Here is a 27,748-nt window from a genome sequence, read left to right as displayed (position 1 = left end):
GGATATGAAGATCTCCTTTTCCTTCTATAATGCCATATGCATTTAAAAATGTGTCATAAGGACCTGGGTTGGAGTACCAAGTTTTCATCTCTATAAGCACAGATATACATCTTTTCTACATCACAGATTATAGAGCCAATTGTACCCATTCTGTTCTTAGAGAACAGCAGAAACCAAACATTTCTGTTGTGCTATCATAACTTTTAAAGGAAAATACGGAGAACCTTATTAAGGATAGACTTTTATCAAAAGATAATTCTGAAAGCAAGAAAAAATAGGTGGAAATTGCCATGTAGTTTGTTTACTGTTTCCTAAAGCAAATCAAAACTTGTGTTTGAAGATCTGAAGCTTTCCACTTGCATAATGTTTCCTCTTCAAGGCAAAGCATATTTAGTACACTTTCTGGGAAAGAGGGGAAAAAAAAAAAAAAGGAAAAAGAAAAAAAAAAAAAGGAGGAAAAGAACGAGAGATTAAAGTTGAGCCACCAAGGATTACTGAAATACAAAATACAAGCAATGATTGGTATGTAAGTGAATCTTAGAGAGAGAAAGGAAGAACATAAATAAATTTTCCATAGGTCAGTCTACTAATGTTTCAATTCTTGTTACAGATGGAAGAAGTAGACTATTTTATTTGCAACAAAAAATATTTTTTTTCAAAATCATTTAGAATTCATAATGTATCTAGGTGGAAGATGATTATTTCATCTGTGTTTATGATGAGAGGGAAGGGGAGAGGAGAGGAGAGGAGAGGAGAGGAGAGGAGAGGAGAGGAGAGGAGAGGAGAGGAGAGGAGAGGAGAGGAGAGGAGAGGAGAGGAGAGGAGAGGAGAGGAGAGGAGAGGAGAGGAGAGGAGAGGAGAGGAGAGGAGAGGAGAGGAGAGGAGAGGAGAGGAGAGGAGAGGAGAGGAGAGATCTTTAAAGAGTTTTGTTTTTTTTTTTAAAACCTCTTTTTTTAAAGAGGTCCTTTTTTTTCTTCCCAAAGCCCTTCCTTTCATACTTGCTAGCTTGTTCTCCTAAAATTGATGAGATACTCAATTTCATTTAGAAGAGATAGATTTACATAAACTGTAAGACCTTGTTTTGTCCAAAGCTTTCTCAAGTACAGTTAGAATGACTTAAGATAAATATGTACAGAGTGGAAGAACTTTGATTCTCACCTTGTACCAAAGCATCATCCCCAACACAAATATCCCATACAAAGCGCTCTTGAAAATGAGCATCATGTATACAAACTTCCCAGCTGTAGCAGTTCTCTGATAGTTTTCTGAAATGGGAGAAAAATAAAAATAAATACCAAACATTTATTGAGGAAAATTCCTGGGCAAGGTTATTATTTTTCCAATCTATAAACTTCTGGTTCAGAATATTTGCACAATTTTTAATTCATTATATTCAATATTTATTTATTGCATCCACGGTGGTGGAACTAATTAAGAAATTGTCTGAATAAAGAGAATTAGGGGGACATCATATGAAATTGGATTTGAGTCTTTCACATGGGAATATAATTTATTCTAATTCTGGAGGGTATCAAAGGAGACAACATGCTGCAGAATGACTTAGTTAAGTCACTGACCTGACTTCTCACTAGAAAACCAGCATTTATCTTCATGGTATATATAACTGTGTTGCTCTCAGTGATATCTTTATACTAAAATGTTCAGTTTTGGCTTTCTGTCTCATGGAAGGTTTCATGAGAGCAGACGAAAGTTGAATATTCATACACTCGTACATAAGAACATGGATGTATATATATATACATGTACCTGCATCTGTGTATATGGGTATAAATGGAAGTGTCTGACAGGAAAAAGAAACACATTATTCATTGAGACACCTGTATATAAGACACATCTTTCAGTGAGCACTTTTTTGCATAAATGAACAGATTAATTGTAAAGAAGGGATAAGAATCAGTGACTTAACTTACCTCTGAAGATATCACAGCCTAAACACAGAAAGAAGGAAACATGAATTATTAATTAAGTTCAGATATTAAACAGAACATCTTTCCTTGTGTTTATTCAATTGCTTGTAAAATACAGGGTGTGTGGGGGAATTACAATGATACAGCTTTTAGTCAATTTGGAGAAAAACATAATCAGATTCTTTTGATTGCTCTCGGTTTTCCATTTACTGACAGGTCTAGTTAAATGTACTAGATTTCCAAAAAACATACTTGCAATGAGGACTAATTGTCCTGGAGAAAGGAGCCTACAGAGGATGAGCTCCACATACTTCTTACTCACCAGTATCACCATAGATGAATTTGTGTATTGATTCCAGTGTTTTATTCTTAAAAAAATTGGCAATACACTCAAAACGATTCAGAGGATTGAACCACTCTTGGGCTGAGATTCTCAGTCTGCTGGTCAATGCATAAGTGCTCCCATTTGATGTGGAAGTCTCATCTGTTCCCACTCCTTCTGTCCTCTTCACACCATTCACCTTCCAGACTAAATTGAGGTTATCAGGGTAGAAACCAGAGGCCAGGCATACCAGTGTGGCCTTGTTCTTCTGTTGAATCTCTTGCTTTGATGGTGAAAAGATGGCCACAGATGGTGGTATGATTTCATCGTTCTTCCCTGAAATGAAAAGTAGTGTTGCCCAGATCCTCCATTAACGATTTAACAAACAAACATGTATAACACTTTTTTTTCTGGATACAGTCTAGATAGCCAAAGTTAATAAAGCTAGGCTACTAAATGACACACAAAAAAACCCCAACAACAACAACAAAACCACAAATTTAATTATCTGGTCTTTTGTGTTAAGCTAGAAAATAAGTATGAAACAAACTGATTCCCTGATTTCACCCTCTATTGAGTCTTTATGTATCTGTATGCTCTTTTCCTTGGATTCTGAGTGAAGACTTATCTGAAATGGCTTGCCCTGTTTCACTGTAAGCCATCCTTGTCCTACAGTTTTAAAAACAAAAAGAAACAATCAAGCAAATAAATTGAATCCTACAAACCTATAATCTATATATTTTTATACTACAATTTCTCAGAAGATCCATGAGTGAATGTGGTATGTAGAGGGAAATGACAAGATGTAGTAATATTTAAAAAAAAAAAAAAAAAAAGTAAAATAAAATAATAGTAAAGAATGTAGGGATACATATTTGAAGAGTGGACTGTTTGATGGGTAAGAAATTGTTTGGAAAGTCAGACTTAAGGTTGTGGTCAATGGGTCTATGTCCAGGTGGGGGCTGGTGACAAGCAGTGTCCTCAAGGGGTCTGTCTTGGGACTGGTACTCATTTTTATCGATGACATAGATGATGGGATCAAGTGCACCCTCAGCAAGTCTGCTGATGACACCAAGCTGAGTGGTGCAGTTGAGACAGCAAAAGGAAAAGAAGCCATTCAGAGAAACCCTGAGAAACTCAAGTTGTGGGCCCATATGAACATAATGAGGTTCAACAAAGCAAAGTTTTGCACTTGGGTCTGGGTAATCACAGATCTATATACATACAGAGAGGAGAATTCTCTGAAAGTAGCCCTCCTGAAAAGGACTTAGAAGTACTGGTAGATTAAAAACTTGTCATTAGCCAGTAGTGCACATTTGCAGCCTGGAAGGCCAACAGTATCCTTAGATGCCTCAAAAGACAAGTGGCCAGCAGAGCAAGGGAGGTTACTCTTCCTCACTCATCCCTCTCCACTTCATGAGGCCCCATCTAGAGTACTGCATTCAGGTCCGGGATCCCCAATTCAGGAAAGACATTGGGATCCATAGTGGGACCACAGTGATGATCGAAGGGCTTGAGTACCTTTCCTATGAAGAGAGGCTGAGGGATCTGGGCTTGTTCAGCCTGGAGAAGAGAAGGCTGTGGCAAGATCTCATTAAGGCCTTCAAATATTTAAAGGGAGAATATAAACCGAAGGGAAAACAACTTTTTATGCAGGTAGATAGTGATAGGTCAAGGGAGAGTGGTTTTAAATGAAAGGAGGGAAGATTTATATTAGATATCAGGGGAAAGTTTTTTACAGATAGGGTGGTGAGGTACTGGAACAGGTTGTCCAGAATGGCTGTGGATGCCCTGTCCCTGGAGGCATTCAAGACTAGATTGAATCATGCCTTGGGCAACCTGATCTAGTACTTGATCTAGCAGTTGACAACCCTGCCTGCAGCAGGGAGGTTGGAACCTGATGATCCTTTAGGTCCCTTCCAACTCAAGGCATCCTATGATTCTACGAATAAATCTTCCTTTACCACCTATTGAGTAAAATATGGATTTAAATTGTGAAGGCTTGATTTGCAATGGAGATTTCACTTCCATTAATCCTGGAAATAAAGAAATGAATTATATCCTTGGTGTCTTAACTTGGTGCCACAGAAAAATTGTGAATTTCATAATATCATGGAGAAAAGTCAGTGGGACTTTCAAGTATACTTCTCATTCCCATGTCATAGGACTTGTCAGCTTCATCTTTTCTATTAAAACTTTCACTTACTTTTGCTTGCATAAATTGATGTCAGTATGGAAAAGAATGGAGATCAGAAAAAAACAGGGTTAAATTGTAGACCCTATGTCTATTTGCATATATCTGAAACTGTAAATACTTTAACGCTGTGGTTTTGTGTGTACAAGTGTGTAAAATTTCCCCTGCTAAAGAATTTTTTTGTGGCATATCTTGTTTAATCCACATTTAACATTTCTTATGCCCTTGTGGATGACATTACAGAATTATCTCTCTTGTCGGCATTTTTAATTGTTCATTATTTTCTTTCTCAGATTAATTTGACCATTTCCTTCTCCTTTTTTCCTCTTTCTCCGTCTGTCTGATAATGTATCTTATGTAATCTTAATAGTCAGACAGCAGATGGACAGCCAGACTACGCAAACAAGTAGTGCAAAGAGATTTCTGATTGAAACTAAGAAGTGAAATATTGAATATGGTGAAATTTGTTGAAGATTAATCATTCATTTCAATGAAATTAGCATTTTAATGTTTGGATTCTTGTTTTTCCTCTCTGGATCCAAAGGTACAGACCAGGGTCAGTGCTGGAATGCCTAATTTGAGAAAAACTGCATTTTCCCAGTTTTCCTGGAGGTGGACATGCAAGTCACTTTCTCTCAAACTTGTTCAAGTTAGCGCACTACTTATATCTTTTAACTGGTTTACTTAGTGTGCTTTCAGAAGAGCCAGAGCACGGTAGGTTCATTCTCTCATGCACACACGCACTTTCTTTGGCACCAACTTTCCCCTCTTCTTACCTATTAAACATGTTGTGTTGCCTGTCTCTTTTCTTTCTGTGTTCTCCAAGAGAATCCAAGTGAGGATCACCAGATTTTGCCAATTCCTACCAAAAATTCCTTTACTTTTTATTTCAGAATCTTAAAGGAACTGTCTGATATATTTCTTTCTTTCTTACATAAAACTCTTAACTGCAAACTATTCCAGAACTTACACTTCAAAATGTCCACCCTCAAATCTCTCTCTCATGCACTCTAATCAAGGTCCATTAAAACCACTCTGTAAGTTTGTATGTGAGCATAATGTTTATATTTTTTGTAAGCTTGATAAATATAGCCATTTTCAACAAATATCCTTATATCATATCCATATTTCTGCATTCCAGAAAGAGTTGGAATTACTTTTATACTGCATTCTGTTGGGATTCCATACGAATGGAATTTTTATATTCCATTCTAGTCTGTGCTAACTATAGAGCATAAATAATAGACATTCTGATCCTTCATCTGAATCTACCAAATTCCCTCCTTGCTTATCATTATTACAGCCCTAGAACTTTTTTCCTTGCATAACAAAATATGCACTTCTCATGATTTCTACTTACCCAGAACTGTTACTTTTGTTCCATCTCCAAAATACTGGATATTAACAGAACACAGCCTCACAGTGCAATATCAAAACTGCTCACTCCTGTTCAGTGATCAACAGGTTAAAACTCCACATTTGATTTATTTATCTATTTATTTATTTATTTTTGTACAGTTGTACCAAAAGAAGTATTGAAAAGAATGTCTATCAACTATCTATATGGTACTTTATCATTAAATATTCTGCATTTTGTTCTAATGATGATTTGGATGAAAGGATAAAAATGACTATTCATTTATCTGTCACTAATAACACACTCTATTGTCTACTACTGCACTTTGACATTGATATATCCTCACACTTTTTAGGAATAAAGTTATATAGTGTAAGATCCATCCACCTTTCAGAGACACTTTCTTTCCCTCTTTGATCCTGTCTCACCATTCTGACTCCATTTTTTAATATTAGCCACAGGAGATGCAGCATGATAGTTCAGCATTGAAATATTCAGACCATCAGGAAGATTCTGTCTATCCTTTCCTTGTAGCCCTGTAGTACATTTTCTCCTCTTTCTTTCAAGCATAACAACAAAAGCATTTTTTATTTAAAGAACCCTTCTCTCCATCAATATACAAAAAACTGTTTTTAAACAAGAGACTTATGAAAACACTGAGCTTCAATATTTTAGGTGAGGATTAACTAAAAGCCACATGTAATTTTCAATATAAAGTCTCATAAGAGCCACCAGAAAGAATTTGTTTCTTGGAAGATGATTCTTTGAATGTGCAAAAGCTAGCACCCACAGAAAGATTAGTACCTATGGCATGTGTTAACAAAAGCCTTCGTCAAGTAGGGTGGAAAGGAACTGGCAGACACACTCAGTTTTGCTGTCAGTCTCCACTTAATCACTCTTCGTAGTCCTTGAGGTCTGCCTTCTGAAGTGGAGTGGGAAACCATAAGAAGACACTGTGTACCATGTGTTGTAACAATGTAAGAGTTTGAATAGCCCAGGATAGAGAAGACTTCATAAACTCTGGCATCTATGCAATTTGATCACAGGAGATCACTAATCTTTAGTGCCTTTATCTCCAGTTAGTGAGTCTTACTTCAAGAATCAGAATAACTCAATAAATTCTCTTCATCTTGTTCTTTCTTCTATGGGCTTTCTCACTCATCTTGTACAATTATAAGTGCAAATACAGCAAAAAAAAAAAAAAAAAAAAAAAAGTTCTGAAAATAGTAGCTATAGCTGTAAGATTGATCCACCCATCCACTGTACACAGAATAACTTAAATGTGTTTGACTGAAGTAGGAAATAGTGGTTTAAACAAAGACAGCTGAAAGACAGAATTCTTCTAGGTAGTCGTTCTGTCTTTCTTTAATTTCAAACATACATTGTAAATGGCATTTCCTTATTTGTAACAGTCCACTTGATATCTGCTCTAAACTTTAAGGGCACTGTTTGAGTACAGTTAAAATTTATTGCAAACACTTGTTTCTAAAATACTATAAGCTGAAGTTCAAATTACTGTGATGCTTTTCGTAGACTGAGTTTGTGTTAAAGAGAAATCAAGTTTCCTTCCTAAGTGGTCCAAAAATGCTAAGACTTTATGTAAATTATTGCGAATCGGTAAATGGCTTAGTAGGTGATGTCAAAAAGGTTTCCTTTTGTTCATACCTTGTAACTTTGACCCATATAGGCATTCTTGTGAAAAGCGGTTTCTTGGGAGAAAATTCACCCTTTTGATTCAAACAGCCGTGAGACTACATAAGTAATGGCTGTAATCAGAGCACCAACTAAACTTCTTCAGTATGATATTCCTATCTGTTTCAAAGTAAAATATTTTGAGGAGCACAAAGCAGGAAAATAAATGAGTAAATTTTATCCTAGTGTAATAAAGAAGCATACAAAGGAGACTTACCAACCACTGTCAGACGAGTGCCCTGTCCAAAGCTCAGTGGTGAGTTTGCACAGTATTTTGAAGAAGTACCAGAATTGTTTGCCACTATCAAGAGCACACAAAACCTCTGTGGTATCAGGATATATCATATCTTGCACTAGATCACACACAGGAGGGACCTTTCTGCTCTCATCTGTATTAGGAAAAGAAAAAAAAAGTACTTTTGGCAGGAATATATGAAATATTACTTCAGGAGGTTCTGTACCCAGCAAACCCAGTCTATGTAGGAGGGCACTCTTTTCATTTCTGTATCCTGCTTCTCAGCATTACTTTCAGAATTCAATCTGAGGCATCTTTTGTAAAACAAAAATAACAAAGAAAACACAACATTTTTTCTTCAGTGAATCTCTCCTCTTTCTGCCATCACTAAGCTTTGCTAATGAAGAGTTGAATTTCTGGAACTCACCCATCCACCTGCCCTGCACTTATTTCCCTCAACTTCCCTCCTGCCTAATTTTCATACAGCCATTTAATGCCTTTTTACAAAAACAAAACAAAATAACAACAAAAAACCACCACACATATTTGTTAAAAGTACAGGTTTCTTTTCCTCATCTGGTACTGCTTCTAGGGTCCCAGCACCAAACTCTGCTAGAAACCAGTCCATATTACATCCAAATGAGTATACTGTTGGATATATTTTCAAAAGAATAATGTGGGAGTAGAGATTAGATGCAGTAGGCATTCTTGTAGCTCTCTTCCTAGAAGTTACTTACCTTAGTGCTTTTTTTTCCCAGCAAGAACAGTGTTGTAAACCTGTCAAAACTGCTTTGTTTTGTTTTTCTTGTGATAATATTGTATTCATCCTTCCTCAAGCCTCAGCCAGACAGAATCTTAAAGGGCTGTGTGTGAGAGCAGATAGATACTGCTTGAAGAAGTATGGTTCCCATGTGGCCATTAACTAATGATTGAAAACCTGCTAATTTCTGTATGAATGGTGTACTCTCATGGTGGAAATATCTATAGATCAATGATGGAATAAGCAAAATGTTTCTTCTACTTACACAGGTTGCAGTGAAGTCTAGACTACAAATCTTCCCATGTGAAGAAAAATAAGAACACTGACAGGATTTCATTATGGGATCAAAAGATATTCATATTGGTGACTTCTGGGTACCTAGAGGAGAGTGTTCTCTATCTTTTGTCCATCCATTCTGGCTGACTGTACTCCTCAGGAGCACCAGTTTACTCTTTTTGAAGAGTGTTTCTGTAAAAGCTTTCAAAAAAATGCAACAGACTTTTCTGCCTGTGTTCTTATGATGACTGAACATGATGCTTCCTTCATGTCTCCATTGAGAGATTGAGGAAAAATTTTAGAAAATACTTAAAAGTCTGTGCTTATACTGACTGTGCTATGGAAAATAAATGGTCTTGACTGGGTGACAGTGTTTCAAAGACAGCAGTTGGGACTGAGGTGCTTCTATTTCCCTGCATTCTGAATTGTACTGTGCTATTTGTCTCTTCCAACTCAATACCACTAAGCAATCCAATCTTGTATATGTATCTGGTAAGAAGCAGGAAGAATGCTGTGACAGACTGAAAACTAGAAAACACATGTGTATGAGCATACCAAACAGATGCTAAATACCAGTAACAGCACAGGTGCACTATGCACAAGATGATTACAATTGCTGTCATGGGGTAATTTAGGGATAAGGTAATCACAAGAAGAAAACACCATCAAATGACATAGTATCTGAAATAAATTTACCAGTGTATTAAAATGGCTATGACAGCTGGCCAGAAGCTTTTATCCTAAGGTTTCTGACATGCACATACATATATACTCTGTGCAGCAAACAGAAGTCAGACTCTCCAGTACAAATTGTGGACAGCAACCTGGACTTGGGTAAACAGGGCATTCGCTCTTTGGTGTTTCTATGTCCTTTGAAGTCACCTGGCTTACAACGCACAAATCAGGATCAGTTGTTATGTTGTTATATTGTTGGATATTCATTAATGTGTTTACCTGAAGGAACTCTTGTCTCAGCTGTTCACTGTTTTCTGGCTTAGATGGCTGGCCTAAGTCAACACTGGCCTCCTTACTCATGCCTCACTAGATTGACCTCTTTGATTTTATCCATATCTGAAGCCAATTCACATTTTTTTACCTAGGTTGCTATTACTTTCCAGCTTGCCACTATTATATGTAACTAGGCTGAAAACTTTTTAACAGTTTTGGTGGATGCAGCCTGAAAATCTTATCCATAACTCCGATCTGTATTTTGGTTCTCTGTATGAACCACCTACATTCCTCTAAGAGCAGGAGAAATGTAGACAAAGTCACATTTTATCTGAGTGGTAATTTTAGGCAAGCTTCACACTGATGCTTTCTGATTGAGTCTGAGTGTGCCAATAGGTGCAGTGTACCTGATCACTTTAACTTTGAACCTCAGCCTCCAACCTTTGTACATGAGACCAGGATATCCATTTAAGATTAGACCTAGGCCTTAAATTCTTGTGTGAGCTATGCTGATCCTTGACCCTGCTTGAGCAGGGGAGTTGAACTAACTGGTCTCTGGAGATTTCTTCCAACCTCGATCATTTTGTGATTCTGTGAATCCACATTATATCCTTCTTTCCAGTCCTGTCTCTGAACTACTGCCTATACTATTCCCGTCCTCTTTTGCTCTTGACTCGATATCCTGAATTTATTCATGATCTGATTCACTGTTTGCCTTTCTTGGAACTCTACCTGGTGTGTGCAGGTGCTGTGAGATCATGTCCTCTAAAGTGAAAATACTGCCTGAGTTATGGTCACCCTTGGTTCCCGGCTTCCTTTCCCAACTAGCCCTTGTGGTTCCGTGTCAGTTTCTCAGACAGCTAATAATGCCTAGTAGTAAGACATGGAAGCCAAAGCTACAGAGTGATGAGGGGCTTCAGCAGGGAATTAAATTTCTCAGGAGTCTTCAGATGTTTCGCAGAGAAGTGGCTCAGAATGAGCTTCAAACACGATCTTTAGTAGGAATGATTTGTGCAAACACTTGATACAAAACCAAGCAATAGAATGAAGTAAATAAAAATAAGATGTGAGAGGTTTTTTCATGGTGTAGGAGCACAGCAATCTGTCTGGAAAGAGATTAACATGAATTAATGCTTGGGAGCTAATTATCACTGGACTGAAATAAGGTATTACTCAAGGTCTACTCAAAAACGAAGGTGCTGAGCTATTGCAATAAATTACCAAGAAGGAAGGTGTTTTCCTTAAAATTTTAACTAAAAGTCTCCCACTGTATTCTCCTGGGGAAACTGACAGCTCCTTTCTTGGACAGGTACACTCTTAGCTGAGTGAAGAACCAGCCAGATTATTGGGCCCAGAGAGCTGCAATGAACAGTTAAAGCCAGCTGGCAAGCAGCCATGAGTGGTTTTCTTCAGGTGTTGGTATTGGGGCTTTTTTGTCATATCAAACAATCTTTACTTCAGCATATGAATTTTATTTTTTCTCCAATTCTCTCTCCCACTCTCACTGCTGGGAGGAGTGAGCAAACACTTATTTGGTGCTTATCTGCCTGCCACAGCAGCCAGTCATGCAAATTAACACAAGGAGAAAAACTTAGCACCATGCAAGCACAAACATGAACAGCTGCATCACCCTTTTCTCCTCTGGCTGATCAGGATAAAAGTCTGTTAACAGAAACTATAGACAATGTGAATCCCTCCAGTAGCTGACCTTAGACACTCAGGCTATTCAGGAGCTGGCCCTAAACTTTTGGTCTTCTCACATGCTTGTAGTAGGAGATATGAAACCCTGAAGACTACAGCCTCATTCTGCTTCCTGGACCAGACCCTCCATCCCTTTCACAGATATAAAATTTCAGTTCTGTTCAACCCTCCCCAATCACCCAACCACCCCCCCAGCAAACACAAACACACAGGGACCCACACGTATGCACTATCAGTCTCCCAGCAAACTGACCTCAGACATAGTCTGCTTGGTAGCTGTTCCTGGATCCTCACTCTCCCAGTCACTGACAGTGAGATACACAAGCTTCTGAAGCTTGGAACCCCTCTTTATTTACTCACAGATATCACAGTGGATGAGCCTTCTAATATTCACATCACAGATAGGCTGTTCCTCTCAGTATTGACATTGAATGTATTTCAGTGTGAATACTTTATAATACTTAATTGTCACTGGAAACTATAGTGTAGAATGATATTGCAACAAAATATCAAGTTTGGAAAAAACACTCAGGCTTCTTGAATGTGGTGAAACTTGAATTTTATTCCTAATTTAAGGAGCTGACACCTCTGCGTGGCAAGAAGGTGTTTAAAAGCTACAACAGAGATTACCTTGTATGTCCATGGGAAATCTGGCAGTGATTAAAGCAAAGCAGAAAGAACAGCAGAGAACAGAGAAACATGAAGAAAGAGGATATTAAGAAGCTTGGACTCTTTTCTACAGAAAAGAAAAAAGTAGAATTTGCTGTTTTCCTGTTGATGCAATGGATAAGATGATCCGCTTATTCTTTATATAGCTTGCCACGAGCCTAAATGAAAACAAAGCAGAATAAACAATTAAGCAAGAGCATGGTGAAATAATAGTCCAAATTTACAACTGCCTGTACTGTTGTGTTTCCTGAGAGCATGCAAAAAAAAAAAAAAAAAAAAGTAAGTCAAGTTGATGAGACCAGGCTCTTTTCAGTGTCATGCAGCAATAGAAAAAAGGGGCAAGGGACAGAAACTGGAACATAAGAAGTTCCATATAAATAAAAGGAAGAAGACTTGCCTGGACCCTTTCCTATGCAACCTACTGTAGGGAACATGCTTTAGCAGGAGGCTGATATCCAGAGGTTCCTTTCAACCACTACAACTACGTGACACTGTGATTCTGTGAAGCTGTAGCTCCAAGCCTTCATCCTTTCTTAGTAGCAAGAACATACCTTGCTACAAAAGTACCCATACATATTATTTACTTACATACAAAGTTAATAGCTTTACAAAATAATAATAATAATTTCACAGTTGATCACGACCCAGTAATATACTTTGTCATATAGGCTTCAAAAAGGAGGAAAAACAAGTCTTGAAAATAACTGGAGCTGCGCTCGTACTCTTAACTCTATTATGTCCCTTCTCCAACACAATTCCCAGTCCACTTTTAAAAGAAGTTGGTGCTGAAGCTTCCACTACTCTTACCAGAAATATCTATCAGGTATTTGAAATGATTACAGATAAAAAGTATTTTATGTCTGTTACTAGCTACTTAAAATTCTCATCTGAAAGGTGCTTACAGTGAGAGTGGGGCAGGTCTCTTCTCACTGGTGACAGGTGACAGGACAAGGGGAAATGGCCTCAGGTTGCGGCAAGGTAAGTTTAGGTTGGATGTTAGGAAACACTTCTTTACAGAAAAGGTAGTTAAGCACTGGAATAGGCTCCCCAGGGAGGTGGTTGAGTTGCTGGCCCTTGATGTGTTGAAGAGCCATTTGGATGTGGTGCTCAGAGGTATGATTTAGCAGAGGGTTGTTAGAGGTAGGGTAATATGGTTAGGCTGCAGTTGGACTTGATGATCAGGTCTTTTTCAACCTGAGTAATTCTATGATTTTATGTACCCCATTCACTGTATGTATCTCCTCAAAACCCTCGATTTCTACTTTTGCAGAAGGCATATTTCCCTTTTCAGTGATTACAAAAAGCATGATGTATCTGACATTTCCTTTCTTTACTTTCTGGAGAAGCTGTGCTTAGTATTCCTTCTCTTTTTCCATATGTTTTCAGCAAGAATTTCTCTGCTGGACAGCATGAATTTTGTTTGAGGTCTGGAAAAACTGTGAAAGAAAACTTACTGCTTATATTTTTTAAACTAGCCCAAACAAATCTGTAAAGAAAAAAGGGAACATAAACCCTGAGCTGATAGTAGATTTTGTTTTATCCACCAATACTTAAACTAGCGAACAAGCCCAGCCTGAAAGTGGCACATCAGCCTACCTTGGCTGTCCATGTCAGAGCGCACACCAAAATTGCATAGAGGAAGGCTTTGCCACACAGAATGAGGTAAGTGAGTTTCATAGAATTCCCATACCGCAAGTAGGACTCTGCAAAACAAATGTAATTTGCATATTAAATTATCAGCATTGGGAGTGATTTGATACAATGTACCAGAAATACTTGAAATTACAGTCAAATGAGTGGCTCTGCTGATATCTAAGATAGCACAGAATGGGAAATAATATTATGATTCAAAGAACAAAAAGAGAAAGCAATCCTAGAAAAGACATAGACTAGCTTTATGGTAAGAAACTATGTTCTGATTGGGAATGTTTAACCTCTGTGTTACCACACCTCATAAAAATAAATGTAGGCTGGTCTTGTAAATCCCCCTTAGGAACTTGATTTAAGTTGAGTTACAAGATATAGATTTTTCACTTGTTAGTGTTAATGAATGCTGTTGTATCAGGTAAGTTTCACACAGCACAGAATAACATGGCATCTGGCCTTTTATTTTTACAGCTTTCTGATCTTGCCTGACCAATCTGGTGGTCTTCTATGATGGAATGGCAGCATCAGTGGATGAGGAAATGGTGATGGATGTCATCTTCCTGGACTTCTCCAAAGCCTTTGACATGGTTCCTCACCACATAAATTGGAGAGGCATGAATTTGAAAGATGGACCATTTGACGGATTAAGAATTGCTTGGATGGTCACAGCCAAAGGGATGTAATTGATGGTTCTGTGTTGTGGTAGAGGCTGGTCACAAGTAGTGTCCCCCAAGAGTCAGTCTTGGGACTGGCACTCATCAATATCTTTATCAGTGACACAGATGATGGTATCGAGTGCATCCTCAGCAGCTTTGCAGATGACACCAAGCTGAGCAATGTGGTTGATACAGTAGGGGGAAAGGTAGCCACCAAGAGGGATCTGGCCAGGCTGGAGAAGTGGGCCCAGGTGAACTTAATGAGATCCAAAAAGGCCTTTGTGAGGCCCAGTTTGGAATACTGCATCTAGGCCTGAGGCCCCCAGAACAAGAATGACACTGAACTCTTGGAACAGATCCAGAGGAGGGTGTCTCTGATCATCTTAGAATGATCAGAGGGCTGGAACATCTCTCCCATGAGAGATGTTTAGCTTGGAGAGGACTCTGGGGAGACCTCACTGTGGTTTTACAGTACTTGAAGGGAGCATATAAACAGGAGAGGGAATGACTGTTTTCATGGGTGGATAGCGACAGGACATGGGTGAATGGTTTTAAACTAAGATGGGAGATCTAGGTTAGATATTAGGAGTAAGTTTTTCACTCAGAGGGTGGTGATTCACTGGAACATGTTGTCCAGAGGTTATGGATGCCCCATCCCTGGATGCATTCAAGGCCAGGCTGGATGAAGATCTGGGCAGCCTGATCTTCTGGTTGGTGAACATGCACATGGCAGGGAGGCTGAAACTAGATGAGCTTTGAAATCCTTTTCAACCCAGGTCGCTCTATGATTCTATGATTTTCAATTTCAATGTCATAATCACTTGGCTAGTATGACTTTGTTTTCTTTCATGGATGAACAATCGGCTAAAAAAAAAGGCAAACAAGAAGCTTTCCTACAGAAGGCGATGTTGAAGACTGGAGGAGAAAGAGCAAGCGACAGCACAGAAAGGTTCCACATTTTCTTCTGTTATTTCAAAAAGTAAATGTAGGTAAGAGCTGTACAGAGTGCAGCTCCAACCCTCACCATGTTTAGTTTTTGTTTTTTAATAACAGAGGTGTCACTCAGTCCTGAAAGGATAAGTTAATCTTCTAGTAGAAGGAAATTTCATGTATATCTCTCACCTCTTACACTTACCATCAGTAAAACTGAAATTGAAATATAGATGTTTATGTCTTTGAGAAAGTGAGAAGGCACACATACCTTTAGTAAGCATGCATCCTGAAAGAGAAACAAGAACATAAAGTCACATTTCTTTTTAATGTGAACACATATTTTTGACATTTCAGTTTACAGTATTTATTTTACTATACTATGTATTTTTTATTTTACATTAATATATATTTTATTATACATATCACTATGCTCTTACGCTAAGAAAATTTGAATAGAGCACTGAAAATCTATATATAGAGATAATATTGTAGATACATGGTGCTGTGAATATGAAGACATATACAAATACACGTATAATTACAAATATATCTGTGTCATGAACAAACCGCTGTATAGAAATAAATAGCCTATATCCTTTTTTACTTCTTTCAAGTCATTTCTAACTCATACACAGTAACAGTAGGAATGTGATATAAAGCATGGCAATAATAGCAGGATGGCAAAGTCTTTGACTACAGCAAATGAGGACAAGCCCAAATGCAGCAGCCATAGACAAAGAAACAAAGAAAGAACATTTGCTTACCTTTGGGAGGCCTCAGGTAGGCAGGGATCTCCAGTGAGATTTCCTCACCTCCACTGCCAACCCTTAAACGAGGTCATGGAATGGGGTGGATCCTGGCTCCCCTCCTTCCAGTCACTCAAGTGTATTGTATGCAACTGAGTACCTGTGGGTTAGCCCTGCATTCCTACCACATGCTCAGTCACTGTTTCAAGCCATAACTTAGCATTTCCACTATGTAAATCACAGTGATACTCTTTTGTTTGTCACTCACCAGTATCACCATAGATGAATTTGTGTATTGATTCCAGTGTTTTATTCTTAAAAAAATTGGCAATACACTCAAAACGATTCAGAGGATTGAACCACTCTTGGGCTGAGATTCTCAGTCTGCTGGTCAATGCATAAGTGCTCCCATTTGATGTGGAAGTCTCATCTGTTCCCACTCCTTCTGTCCTCTTCACACCATTCACCTTCCAGACTAAATTGAGGTTATCAGGGTAGAAACCAGAGGCCAGGCATACCAGCGTGGCCTTGTTCTTCTGTTGAATCTCTTGCTTTGATGGTGAAAAGATGGCCACAGCTGGTGGTCTGATTTCATCGTTTTTCCCTGAAACAGTAAGGTAGAAAGTAACATAGCCCAGAGCCTTCATTACTCTTCTCAGCCAGCAATCCCTTGTAACCATGCATTTTTTGGGCTGTGTGGCTGGCCTGTTAATAAATTCCTAGTAGACAGATAGTTATCTGTAATACAGGTATAAACAAGGGAAGTGCAAAAAACATTAGGTGCACAGTAATATTAACACTCTAGCAGCACAAATGCAGTACTATTTGCATTCCTCATGTTTCTATCTGAACAGAACAGTTGATAGGAAGCTGAGCAAACAAACTGGCAGAAAAGTACTGAGTAGGCCCGTATTTGTGATGTTGTACTAGGAGATAATAATAATAATAATAATAAATCTTCAGCTGACCATGGCACATTCCTGGGATTATAGTAAGACATGATGGTTATTGCTTGGTTTATTGCTATGGTTTTCAAAACTATACTTCCATGTAATACCTTACTTGTAGCCCAAGGTATGATATGATCTGAAAGGAAAGAGTTATTCACTCTCACTGTTTGAATTAATTAACATTTTAGGTACATAATCTAAAACTGACTGGGACAAATTTAGCTTTAGTTCTTAACTTACTATCCTACTTTAAGACTGTGAATTATTGCTTTGTGTCATTTATTATTTAGAATATCCTCAGAATGAGAAAACCTCATATCAGACTTCACAAAATAAAATACAGTTTTATACACTCACACATAAAAAATGTTCCATGTCCTAGATGATCCATGTCCTTATGTGTATACAACATGTACAGTCCAAAAGGAACTAAAAAGGCTACAGTAAGATGTTACTTGCAAAGCAGTAACCCTAAAATCAAACTTTTAATATTTTTATCTTATATTTCACATCTATTCACACATATTCATGAAGTGAATTATGGACAAATATAAAACTTTACTTTTTCTATGTGATGGCATTATAGATTGTGGGTGGTTTTTATGACCATTCCCTTTTTTCTAGAGTGGACACATAAATAAAAAGAGTTCTATATCTTGCACAGACCTTGATCCCATAAAGCCTCAGTATTTTCTTTCAACTGTTAGCCTTAATCATGATTGTCAGTGTTTACTCCACAAAGAACCTTCGTCCCCTCTGTGAATATATATGAGCTCATACAGATCTCAGAAGAGGTATTAATAGTAACGTGTCTTCATAGTCGATTCACCAGAAAAATTTGAACTCCTCTGCTTCCATTCCAGCTGACACAAACTAAGGTTGATTACTTTTACTGCTCTCTCCCAGCATCTGGCTGTATCTTTGTTGTTTATTTTAGCTCTTAATGTATCTCCAGCATAACATCAGTGTGGTGGCTTATGAGTGAAGACATGGAAACAGATGAAGAAAACACAAGATAATAGTGAGAGAGGTTAAAAAACAAAACAAACAAACAAAACATGAAGAGGAAAGTTGTGAAAAAGGCTTACAGAAAGAACTGAAGTAAAAAGAATAGAAAAAACCCAACCAAACATAGCCAGAGGATTAGCGCATATAAAATGGAATAAGGAGACTGATGCAAGCAAGAATAGAGACAATCACAAAATGTTGTCAACAGCCCATTCTGTTCTGATCGTCCATGTTGGTCATAAATTGCTGATGCAATACTTAACCACTCACATGCATAAATGCATGTATGCCCTCATCTCAAAGAAAACATCACAGTTCTTCCATTCCATTCTCATGGTAGCTTTCGTGATTTCTCGTTATCTTTAACCCCTTCTCTCATTTGAAAATCATCTACGTATATACTATATATTATTAACACAAGGAAAATTTTCAAATGTCCTTCACATTAAGCACTTGGGCAAAATCACAGCAGCTTGTGCATAACTTTGATTACAGTCCCAACTTCAAATATAACTGGTGCAGTTAAAAAGCAAAACTGTCCATCAGTTCATAACCCACAAAGTCCTTGTTTTGCCCTTGTCAGTCACTAAGTTCCTTAGGATGGGAATATTAAAAGGAATACATTCCGGCATGTATTTCTATAGTTAGCTATCAGAGCTTGCAGTGGCAGATGGAAAAAGTAGTTTTACTTGGGGATTCCAAAATGCCCAACAGATCAGGTAGTCAATGTTAAACTCTTTTCTGCGAGAGGAGAAGGCTGAAAAAGTAAATGGAGAAAAATGGAAAGAATAGAGGAGAATAGTGCACTTTTCCTGCTCAGAAAAGTGAGAGAAAGAGAACATAGATGTTTTAAAAATCAGAAACAGTAAAAAAGAAAGCTAAATGGAGCCAGTGTCCCAGTGCAACTTCAATCAGCCTGCTTAACATCTATGGTGAGAGAAGCAAAGTACCAGCAATATGCTCCTTCCTTGCCATATTCAGCAGCCACAAGAATATGAACAGTGAGCATGGTCATACCTCCTAAATGTTGCTTTTGATTGATACACAGTAAGACAAAAGAGCTCACAAAACATGCAGACCAAAGAAGAAACTGTTTTCTTGGACAATGGGAGCAGAGTTCTTTTTTCCATTTCTCTGACCTTGAAGCTTTCAGTCAGGGAAGACAGAGCAGCACAAGTCAAAGCTAAAAAGGATCTTAAAATCAGTGCCTGCAAACCCTATGCTTCCATATCCATCTTCCTTATTTTTTGTTTGTTTGGTTTTTTTTTCCTAATAAACAACCTATAAAACATCTGTCCTATCCTTGTGAATGGGGGAAAAATTATCATTATTCTGCTGTCCCCTAAAACAGTCTCACATATACTACAGAGATCTGACTTTTGACTTACCTATTACTGTGAGTTTTGTCCCAGTGCCAAAGACCAGTCTGTCATAATTCACACTATTTTGCAGCTGCATTAAAACCTCTCTGCTACTGTTCATTCTCTGAGCAAAGCTTCTGGACTAACCCTCCCTCATGTGGTACCAGTAGACAGTGAAACTCAAAGTACATTATTTTATGGTCTCCTAGGAAATAAAGGTATGTAAAGGAACAATAATTGCATCTGTCTATGTAACCTGGTGAGACAAGTCCCAGGAATTCCTCTACTAGAGCTCCCTTATTCAGGCATAGGTGAATTAATTTGTGCAGCTTTCAGCAATTGCTTACAGGACACTTAAGAACATGAAGTATTAGAACATATTCTTCATACAAAGACAGCAGATATTCTTTCCTCATTTTCAGCTGAACAGACTCAATTCCCTATTTCCCCATCTTCTTTCAACATCCTGAACAGTCTTTTCTTGTAAAATAAGTGCTTTGGCTTTTTTAGCATACAAGGTGGTTTGTAGTGTCAGCAGTCAATGATGGGTCAGTGCATTGCTTTTCATCAGCACCTCAGATTCACATTGTATTTAAAAAAAAAAAAATTAATTAATCAATCACCTCAAATTAAGGGCCTCCATTTTTCCTATGGAGACAGAACTGGATCACTTGAAAATTCTTTTTTCTCTGAAGTGAATGACCTGGTATAAAAGCACAAGGCATCAGTTCTTCTAATTCCAGGAACAATAGTAATGAGAAGAAGAGATCACCATCACGGGCAATGCTGCCTGAAGCAGGGGGGTTGAAACAATGATCCTTGAGGTCCCTTCCAAGCCAAGTCATTCTATGATTTATCACTCTTAGAAACACATTTGTTTTCTTCTGGATTTGGAAGGAGTCCAAATCCAGAATGGTGACCCAGAAATAAATGTTCTCCAGAAGTTATTTTATTTTAAAAGTAGTCTTTTGGTGATATTCATCAGCTTTTTATCATCTATTCTGAAACAGTATGACTTATTCCAAAGAGATTTTTAGCACCATCCTGACAAACATGTTATACAGAAAGAATCTTGCTATGTTGTGGAGAGCTGTTTTCTAGAATGACTGATTGTTAAACAGCTGCATAGAGCTCTTAGTACTGCTTGTGATAAAGCTGAGTACCTTTTCCTTTTATTTTATTAACTAAAAACTAGCAGACATATGTCTTTCCCAGTTATCTGATTTAATGTATTTTAGTTTACACCCAGAGTCATTTGCTTTTAAAGTCTTGATTTTCTTCTTGAGACCTCTCCTAAATGTAACTGTAATTCAGATAGCTTTTCAGCAGTATCTCCATAATAACCTGGAAGCACAGTTGCACTTTTTTTTTGGAGTTGCTCAAAGTGGTGTAAGGGGGTCAATGTCTAGAAATATAAATACTCCATAATTACAGCTTCCATATTGTCAGCAGACTCCAAACACTGAGAACGTTTTATTTCTTTAACACATGAAACTTAAGAATCAAGTTGATTTGTGGTCGTCTTAGTCACACGCTTTTTCACTTAGGTGCTTCTTCTTTGTGGTAGTAAATTAAGACAAAATAATCTTTCTTCCCCATCAGCCATCTGATAATCTCACAGGATTCCATTCAGTTTTCTGATAGCTTGAAAGTAATTCACACAAGGACTGTCCAAAAGAATCAGTTGGCTGGTCTCAGACAAATCCTTTATTGTCACTAGGAAAAACTGCAATGTGCTATCAAAGAGAAGGAACTAAGAAAAACATCACCTTGACAAAGACATGAGTCAGTCTGTGGATGCTGGAGACTTACTTGCAAGAGAAAAGCTCTAACAACCCTTTATATATTGCTTCTGAAAGTTGTATGCTACATTTCAGATTCTTCTATCTCATTAATAAAGAACCATTTTGGGGATAACAGCAAACATTACTGCATCCAAAAGATATTGTTCGCTTCACATACTGTGATAGATTTAGATGAATCTGCAGTCAATCTGGTTTGCAGAAAATTATTTCAAGGTCATTCCAGAATCCACTAGCTTGTTTTCCAGACAGGATAAGCTTGCAGCTCTCAGACGATGAAGGTAAGCTCAAACATACTATGTCTGTCAAGAGAAACCAAAACAGAACACAAGCACAGTGCTGTAGAATGTACTCCAGTTGTCTTAATGCACTCTCCCATGTGGCTTTTGCAAATATAGGTTTTTGTAAAGACCTCCTGGGAAATGCACCATTGTGGCTACCCCCTGTCCCCACAACGGTACAGTCTCATACAAAAACAATTCCACCTGTCTCCACTCTCTCATTTTATTATCCAGACACCATAAGAATTTACTGTGGAAACCACAGGCCACTTCCTTCCTCTGCCACTACTCTGTCTATGTGATAGTCCAATTATCTCCTGTTGTAACATTATCCATTAATATATCGTTCCAACAGTTCTTCCTTTAGACAAAAAAAAGATTCTTTGTTATGATTATCTAGTTTTATTTGAAGTTATTTTTCACCATGTAATTTCATGGCAGTTGTCATGGTGCTTTCATTCCCACTCCTCTGCCTCAGGACAATAACAGAACCCAAGACTTCTGTAGCTGTTTTACATTGAAAGTGATTTGCTTACTACAGACTGGTGTTTCTCTTTGTAGCCTTGCCTGATTGTAAGTGCCTTCTTCAATCTCTGCTGTGCTTGCCAGTTGCTCTGAAAGGGATGGAAGTGGGATGCTGAGCAACTAGTTGGCTGCCTGTTGTAGGAAGCAGAAATAGAGTCTCTGCAGGTTGCCTAGAAAGCTTTTTCACTAGAATCATCCAAGAGCAAGAGCTTGCCTTCATTTTGGAAGCTGAAGGTGGTGGGGACTTCCAGTGAAGGTTATAAGGTACTTTCATATTTCTTTCTTACGCGTAACTAAATGAAGACACGAAACTTTCTCTATACCTGGTTTGCCCAGGTACAATGAAAGATCTGTGTGAGACTGTGCAGACTGGTAGACACTGAGGTGATACAATGAAATAAAGCTGCATAAAATATTTAGATAGGGCATATGTTCAGCCCATCCAGGCCTTGTCTTCTCACAGAAACTATCCAGGTATAGCAACGTGAATAGTTGTTATAGTAAATAGTAAAAGCACATGCAGTTCCTGTTGCTATCTAATGGCTTCACTTGAAACTATTTTGATAATCAGTCAGCAGAAGACATAATCCTCTGAAAGAAGGTAGGTCTCCTGGTAAGAATCACAAATCGTTTTCTCTTAGATTCTTAGGAAGAGATGTTAGGGCCCTAGGGATGTGAATAAGAACATCAGAGTAAGCTGAAACGTTTAGGATCAAGACAGAAATCTACAGAAGGACATTTCAAATACTGGACAGGAAATAGGTGCCTCTGCAATACCCTCTTTTCTACAGCAGCAAAACAGTATGCTTACCTCACTAATTTTAAAAATGATTGCAAACACTTTTTTTTTTTTTGTTTATATTGAATTATTTTAAAAAATACACCGAGGATTTTTTCTGTTTCTGCTGAAATGGTAACACTAGTGGAATATTACTTGCCTGCGCTGAGTAAGGACTTTCTCTTATGTCAGAAGCATTTGTTCCAAGTCTAAAACCTTCCTACTTAAATCCCTTTATGGGTATTACTGTCAGCAGCGGACTCTCTGAAACATGATGTCTCTCATGTAAAAGTATGCAAACCAATTCCTCTGTATTAATTTTAAGGGGAAGTTCTACATGATGCTAATATCACATAGATGGGCACTACTACAAGGTAATATCCAAGAAGAGCCAGCAGACAGCAGTCTTGTCCCACTTTAGAGTTCCTATATAGTCCATATTGGTCTTTTAGGCTATAATTTAAAACAACAGAGAGAAAGTGAAGGCAAGTCCATCCCTTCTTTTAGTTTCCATGTGTCTGATAGAAAGTTTCACGGACCAAGATGTGTAAAACTTCAGCCAAGAGGGAAAGGTAAGAGTTTGTGAACAAGAGATGTTTAGGGCCATATTTTCTAAAAATAGTATCGCATTAGTGCAGGGTTTTTTACAGAAAAGTAATGATCTCATTGCTTATATCAGTCCTGGATTCTTTTCTAGCTCAAATAAAATGCAAGATTCAGAGAAGCCAGGAGGTTTTTAGTCTGAATCTAATATCCTGCCTCAGCATTTCCCAGAGGCCCTGGCAGCTTAATAGCAGACATACATTTTTCTAGAGACTTTTCTGTTTACAGTAAGCACACTGATCCTCTCCTAATGGTATTCTGTCCCTTTGCACTTCACCTTAAAACCTTATTCCCCTCAGGAAGCAATAGACCCACCCCCAGCCTTACTAATTTCTTGGACTATGACCATTACTAGCGTCTTACTATCATTATGTTTTTCTTCATCCACCTTTTCTCTATTGTTTTATACTTTCCAGATATTTTCTAACATTTTATCTAATGAGCAGGCACCTATCCTTCAAAGACAGTCAATAGCAAATATAGCTGCTTTAAACCAGTTTAGGGTCACCCATGAAAAATAAAGGTCACAATTCAGTAATAAAGAAGAAATTGCTTAGTCCACTCCAAGGATCAGAGCTCCCCAAACACACCAAAGGAGGTGATCTCCAAGTAGAAATCTTGCCCTTGCAGCAGTCTGCTCTTATATGAGGTTAGGGAGAGGTGGAACCTAGCTCCCCCACTTCTGGTCACACAAGTGAATTGCTTCCACCTTGCTACCAGGGCTGACTAGACCCTTTCACCAGATGCTCAATCCCTGGTTCAGTCAGTGACCTAACAGTTCCAACACTCCAATTTTAACCAGGTTTGCATTACAGGGATATTTTTTCCCCCCTTATCCTCCTATAGTGGCTTGCATACTGGGAAACTTTGATGGGTCACCATAGACATATTGCTTGTTTCATTTCATAATCATAGTCCAGGGTACAGTGGATGCCAAAAGTTGTCTTTGTTTATCAAATATGAACCACCGATTGAGCACCTGGGGAAAGGATCCAGTCAGCCCTGGGAGCACAGGTGAAGGCAGTTCACCTGTATGACTGGAAGGGGTGCTGGCTGCATCTCTCTTAAACCTCATTTTACAGCTGACTGCCACAGGGGAAAGATTTTTTTCTGGCAGTTCCTTCTTGGTGAAACTTTCCCCTGAAAACCTAGAATCTTCTGATGGGGGTGAGCAATCTTCTTCCCTTCCTTTACAGCACCTCTCCAGTGTGCTAGTCTTTTTGTCACCACACCTTTGTTGTAATGCTTTTTCCAATGTATTAATTCCAATGTAATGTATAATGTCCGGTTGCTAGAGTGACACTGAAGCATCTCGATACCATGTTATTTCTTGCAGTGATCATGTGGACTCAAGGAGATTCACGGGGAGTGGTATAAGTGTTTCAGAAGTACCAGAAAGGGCAGGTCTGTCCTCTGGGGAAAGGCACAGGCCTTGGTCCTGTCCTGGGTCAACAGTTCAGCTTGCACTGAGGCATATTGCATCTGCCTTTACCACACCCTTTGGCCCAGTATCTGGGGCTGCATAACTGTATCATGTACCAAAGGGGTAGTTCTCATTTGCTATTGGGACATGAATAAGGTCCCCTTAGTGTAGAGTCTGGTGGCTAGAAATATGGTAGACATGTATGGTCCTGTGTTTAACCACATTCCATATATCCAACCACATACCTCTGCCCCAGATTACTTAGTTATAATCATCCACATGACTTGCATTTATGCCCACTGGCTACTCTGACTATCCTCCTCTACAAACCAGATTGTTTCAGTGGAAGGATGTTACGCCACTGCTCTCTGCTTGCTTGGGTTACCCTTGCTGGACCCATGTGTATACAATGCATCTTCAGGAATGGGATATTTCTCTTCCTGAATGGGACTCTTCTCTGGTGGAGCAACCATCATCTTTTCTGGCATGTCACTGTGATATTTTGCTGTGCTTAAGATCTTCTGAAGCTCTTCTGCTAATGGTGACAGACTACTTCTCTAACTGAGATAGGAAGCCCATTGTGCTGCTGTCTGTGCTTGGGTCATGCCTGTCTTAGGTCAGATCTGTCACCCACCCATGAACTGGCAGCGTCATCTTAACTATGACTTTAGCTGTTTGGGGTATTGGCTCTATTGCCTCTAACGCAGACTGGACAGTCAATAACTACTTCTCGATCATACTATATCTCTCTTCTGCTCCACGCCAGACCTGAGACCTGAATCCAAGTGGAGTTCAAATGGAATTCTGGCACTGCCATAGGCCCCAGCTGAAAGGGTGGGATCAAATATGCCTAGCACATGGACCTGTTTAACAGCTAGTTTTGCTTGCTTGTTTCATTCTCCCTCTGTCCTATTTTTGCCCTTTCTTTATGTGTCAGAATAAAGGCCTCAGCAGCTAGTGGGGTATAAAGGACTGCCAGCATTCCAATATACCCCCAAATCCTTGCACCTGCCTTGGCACAGTAGGGACCAAGAATATCTGAACTTTGTTATTGCTGTGGATAGTAATTGGGTCTTTCCTGACCAAATTGCACCCCGGAATTTCACCAACAGGCTTGGTTCTTGCACCTTCTGTGGGGTTATAGCCCACCCTTTCTCTTGTAAATTAGTAGCCAGTGAATCTACTGCCTTTCCTAAGGCCTCCAGTGAGTCAAATGTTGCAATGGAACTGCTAGGTCATAGTGTGAGCCAGTATGTGAGCACACGAATGCCTGGAGTAGGGGGAGTCTAGATTCACCCTTCCTATAGTGTTACAGTTTGATGCTATTAGAATTATTCCACTCTGCTAGGTCACGTGCCACTGACTAATGACAATATATAGGTGAATGCACATTATTCAAGTCACCTCTTAGTCAAGGCAAAACAGTGTGAGTACTGGTGGGCGAAACATTCCTCTATAGTCAGACACATGAGAGTCCACATGAGTGGAACTGAGGGCAGCAAAAAAGCAGGCTGTGCGTGTGAACATGGCTGTGGAAAGGATGCCGACAGTACATGAGCAGGAAGAAATCATACATTACAAAAAGTTACATTCACATCCTGCTTTTTCCTCCTTCTGCTTTTTTGTCTTCAAACGATGAATTCGTCAGACATAAAACCAAAGAGAACACTGAGAATGTGCAAGAAGAAACATCACAGGGTTGCCTGAAATGTACTCACAGCTCATCCATGGGTGGAAGGAGTAAACTGAATGGACACTGATTGTCTTACAGCTTAACAGGCTGTAGCAATGACATAAGTATGAGGCAAAAAGGAACAGATGCAGCACATGTAAAACTGATGCTTCATTCAGAAGAAAGCTGGACTATGTAAACAATTTCAGAATAGAAAGAAATCTATACTTTACTGGAATATCATTTTACATTAGGTTGCATACTACTATAGCACACCACCCCAGTTCTTCTGAGGCCCTAATTCTTTTCAGTTCTTGAGTTCAATACAGCCTGTCCACGCTCAGTGAGTATCATTCTATCTCTGGATTGATTAACAAACTGTCAGGATTGTTATGAAGTGATAGAGGATAAAGAGCTGATCAGAAAAGAGGAATTCAGCAATTAAATGGAACCTGCTTGACCTCTCTTGGTCCAGCTCCTCAGCAACCTTTGCCCTATGAAGATCCAGCTGGCCTACATTCCAGTATCCTCTGCTGAGAGCTACTCCCTTCTGAGGGAGGGTACTGGAGAGGAGGAGTTTATGTACAGAAAGCAAGTGACTTTGAATTGTTGTGTCCGGACTGGAGGCACAGAAATAGACAGCTGAATGGTTCTTCTTTACAGACACGATATCTAAATGAAAGACTTCTTGGCTTAACCTCTTAGCCTCGTATCCAGTGTGAACATCACCCTTAAAAATCTGACTTGTTCTGTATGAATAATAGATTGATTGCAGGCCCTTCCCTGGCTGCTGCATATACCAATACATATAACTGTGATTATCATTTTGACTGCATTTCAGAGTAGCATTCTCATCTTCTTTCAGCACCAGACTTGAGGTTTGAGTTATCTCAGCTCCTGTGAGACAAAGCAAAAGAAACACAGTCAAAAAGCAGACTACATTTTGCCCTCAGCAGAACAGGCATGAATTCTCAGCTGATGGCTTACTCGCTCCAAAGAAGTACAAGATCATGCACCAAACTGCCCGCATTCTCACTGCTGCCTCAGAAGCCAGAGAGCATGCCGTGGTGAGGGACTTACTTATATAGGTCTGTTTGCATTTCCCTTAAGCCAATAGCATTGATCTCTACAGCAGCCAGATCTGTGCTGAAAACCAAGCTTCTTCCTGTGTAAAATTTCAAGCAAACACATTGCCTTAAGAGTTCCTGCTGAAAATAAATTGAAGCTTTCAAAATGATTCAGATAGAAAACATTCTATCAAACAGGATAGTATCAAGGGGA

The 27,748-nt window shown here is 38.8% G+C and overlaps 1 protein-coding gene across 1 annotated transcript; it reads right to left on the bottom strand.

Moving 5' to 3' along the window:
• Positions 1–228: 228 nt before the first annotated feature.
• Positions 229–27,536, bottom strand: LOC107319258 (uncharacterized). Its single transcript, XM_085528636.1, has 13 exons — positions 27,455–27,536; positions 26,847–27,364; positions 19,411–19,525; positions 16,333–16,668; positions 15,521–15,604; positions 13,679–13,785; positions 12,215–12,240; positions 5,805–5,843; positions 5,221–5,306; positions 2,251–2,586; positions 1,932–1,949; positions 1,159–1,265; positions 229–402 (listed from the first exon to the last, which is right to left on the bottom strand). The coding sequence occupies exons 1-13, from the start codon at positions 27,495–27,497 to the stop codon at positions 391–393; spliced, it is 1,827 nt and encodes a 608-aa protein (XP_085384762.1). The 5' UTR covers positions 27,498–27,536; the 3' UTR covers positions 229–390.
• Positions 27,537–27,748: the final 212 nt, after the last annotated feature.

This window comes from Coturnix japonica, chromosome 1 (genome assembly GCF_054131305.1).
Source record: "Coturnix japonica strain WE chromosome 1, WE-NBRP24, whole genome shotgun sequence".
Taxonomy (NCBI): domain Eukaryota; kingdom Metazoa; phylum Chordata; class Aves; order Galliformes; family Phasianidae; genus Coturnix; species Coturnix japonica.
This window is presented reverse-complemented; position numbering and strand designations above follow the sequence as displayed.

Coding starts and splice junctions, on each gene's coding strand:
- LOC107319258 (XM_085528636.1), bottom strand. CDS start 27,497: ATGCGGGCAGTTTGGTGCATGATCTTGTACTTCTTTGGAGCGA. Junction 16,669..19,410: donor GACAAAACTCACAGTAATAG/GTAAGTCAAAAG, acceptor TTACTGTTTCAG/GGAAAAACGATGAAATCAGA. Junction 2,587..5,220: donor CAACACAACATGTTTAATAG/GTAAGAAGAGGG, acceptor TTTTCATTTCAG/GGAAGAACGATGAAATCATA.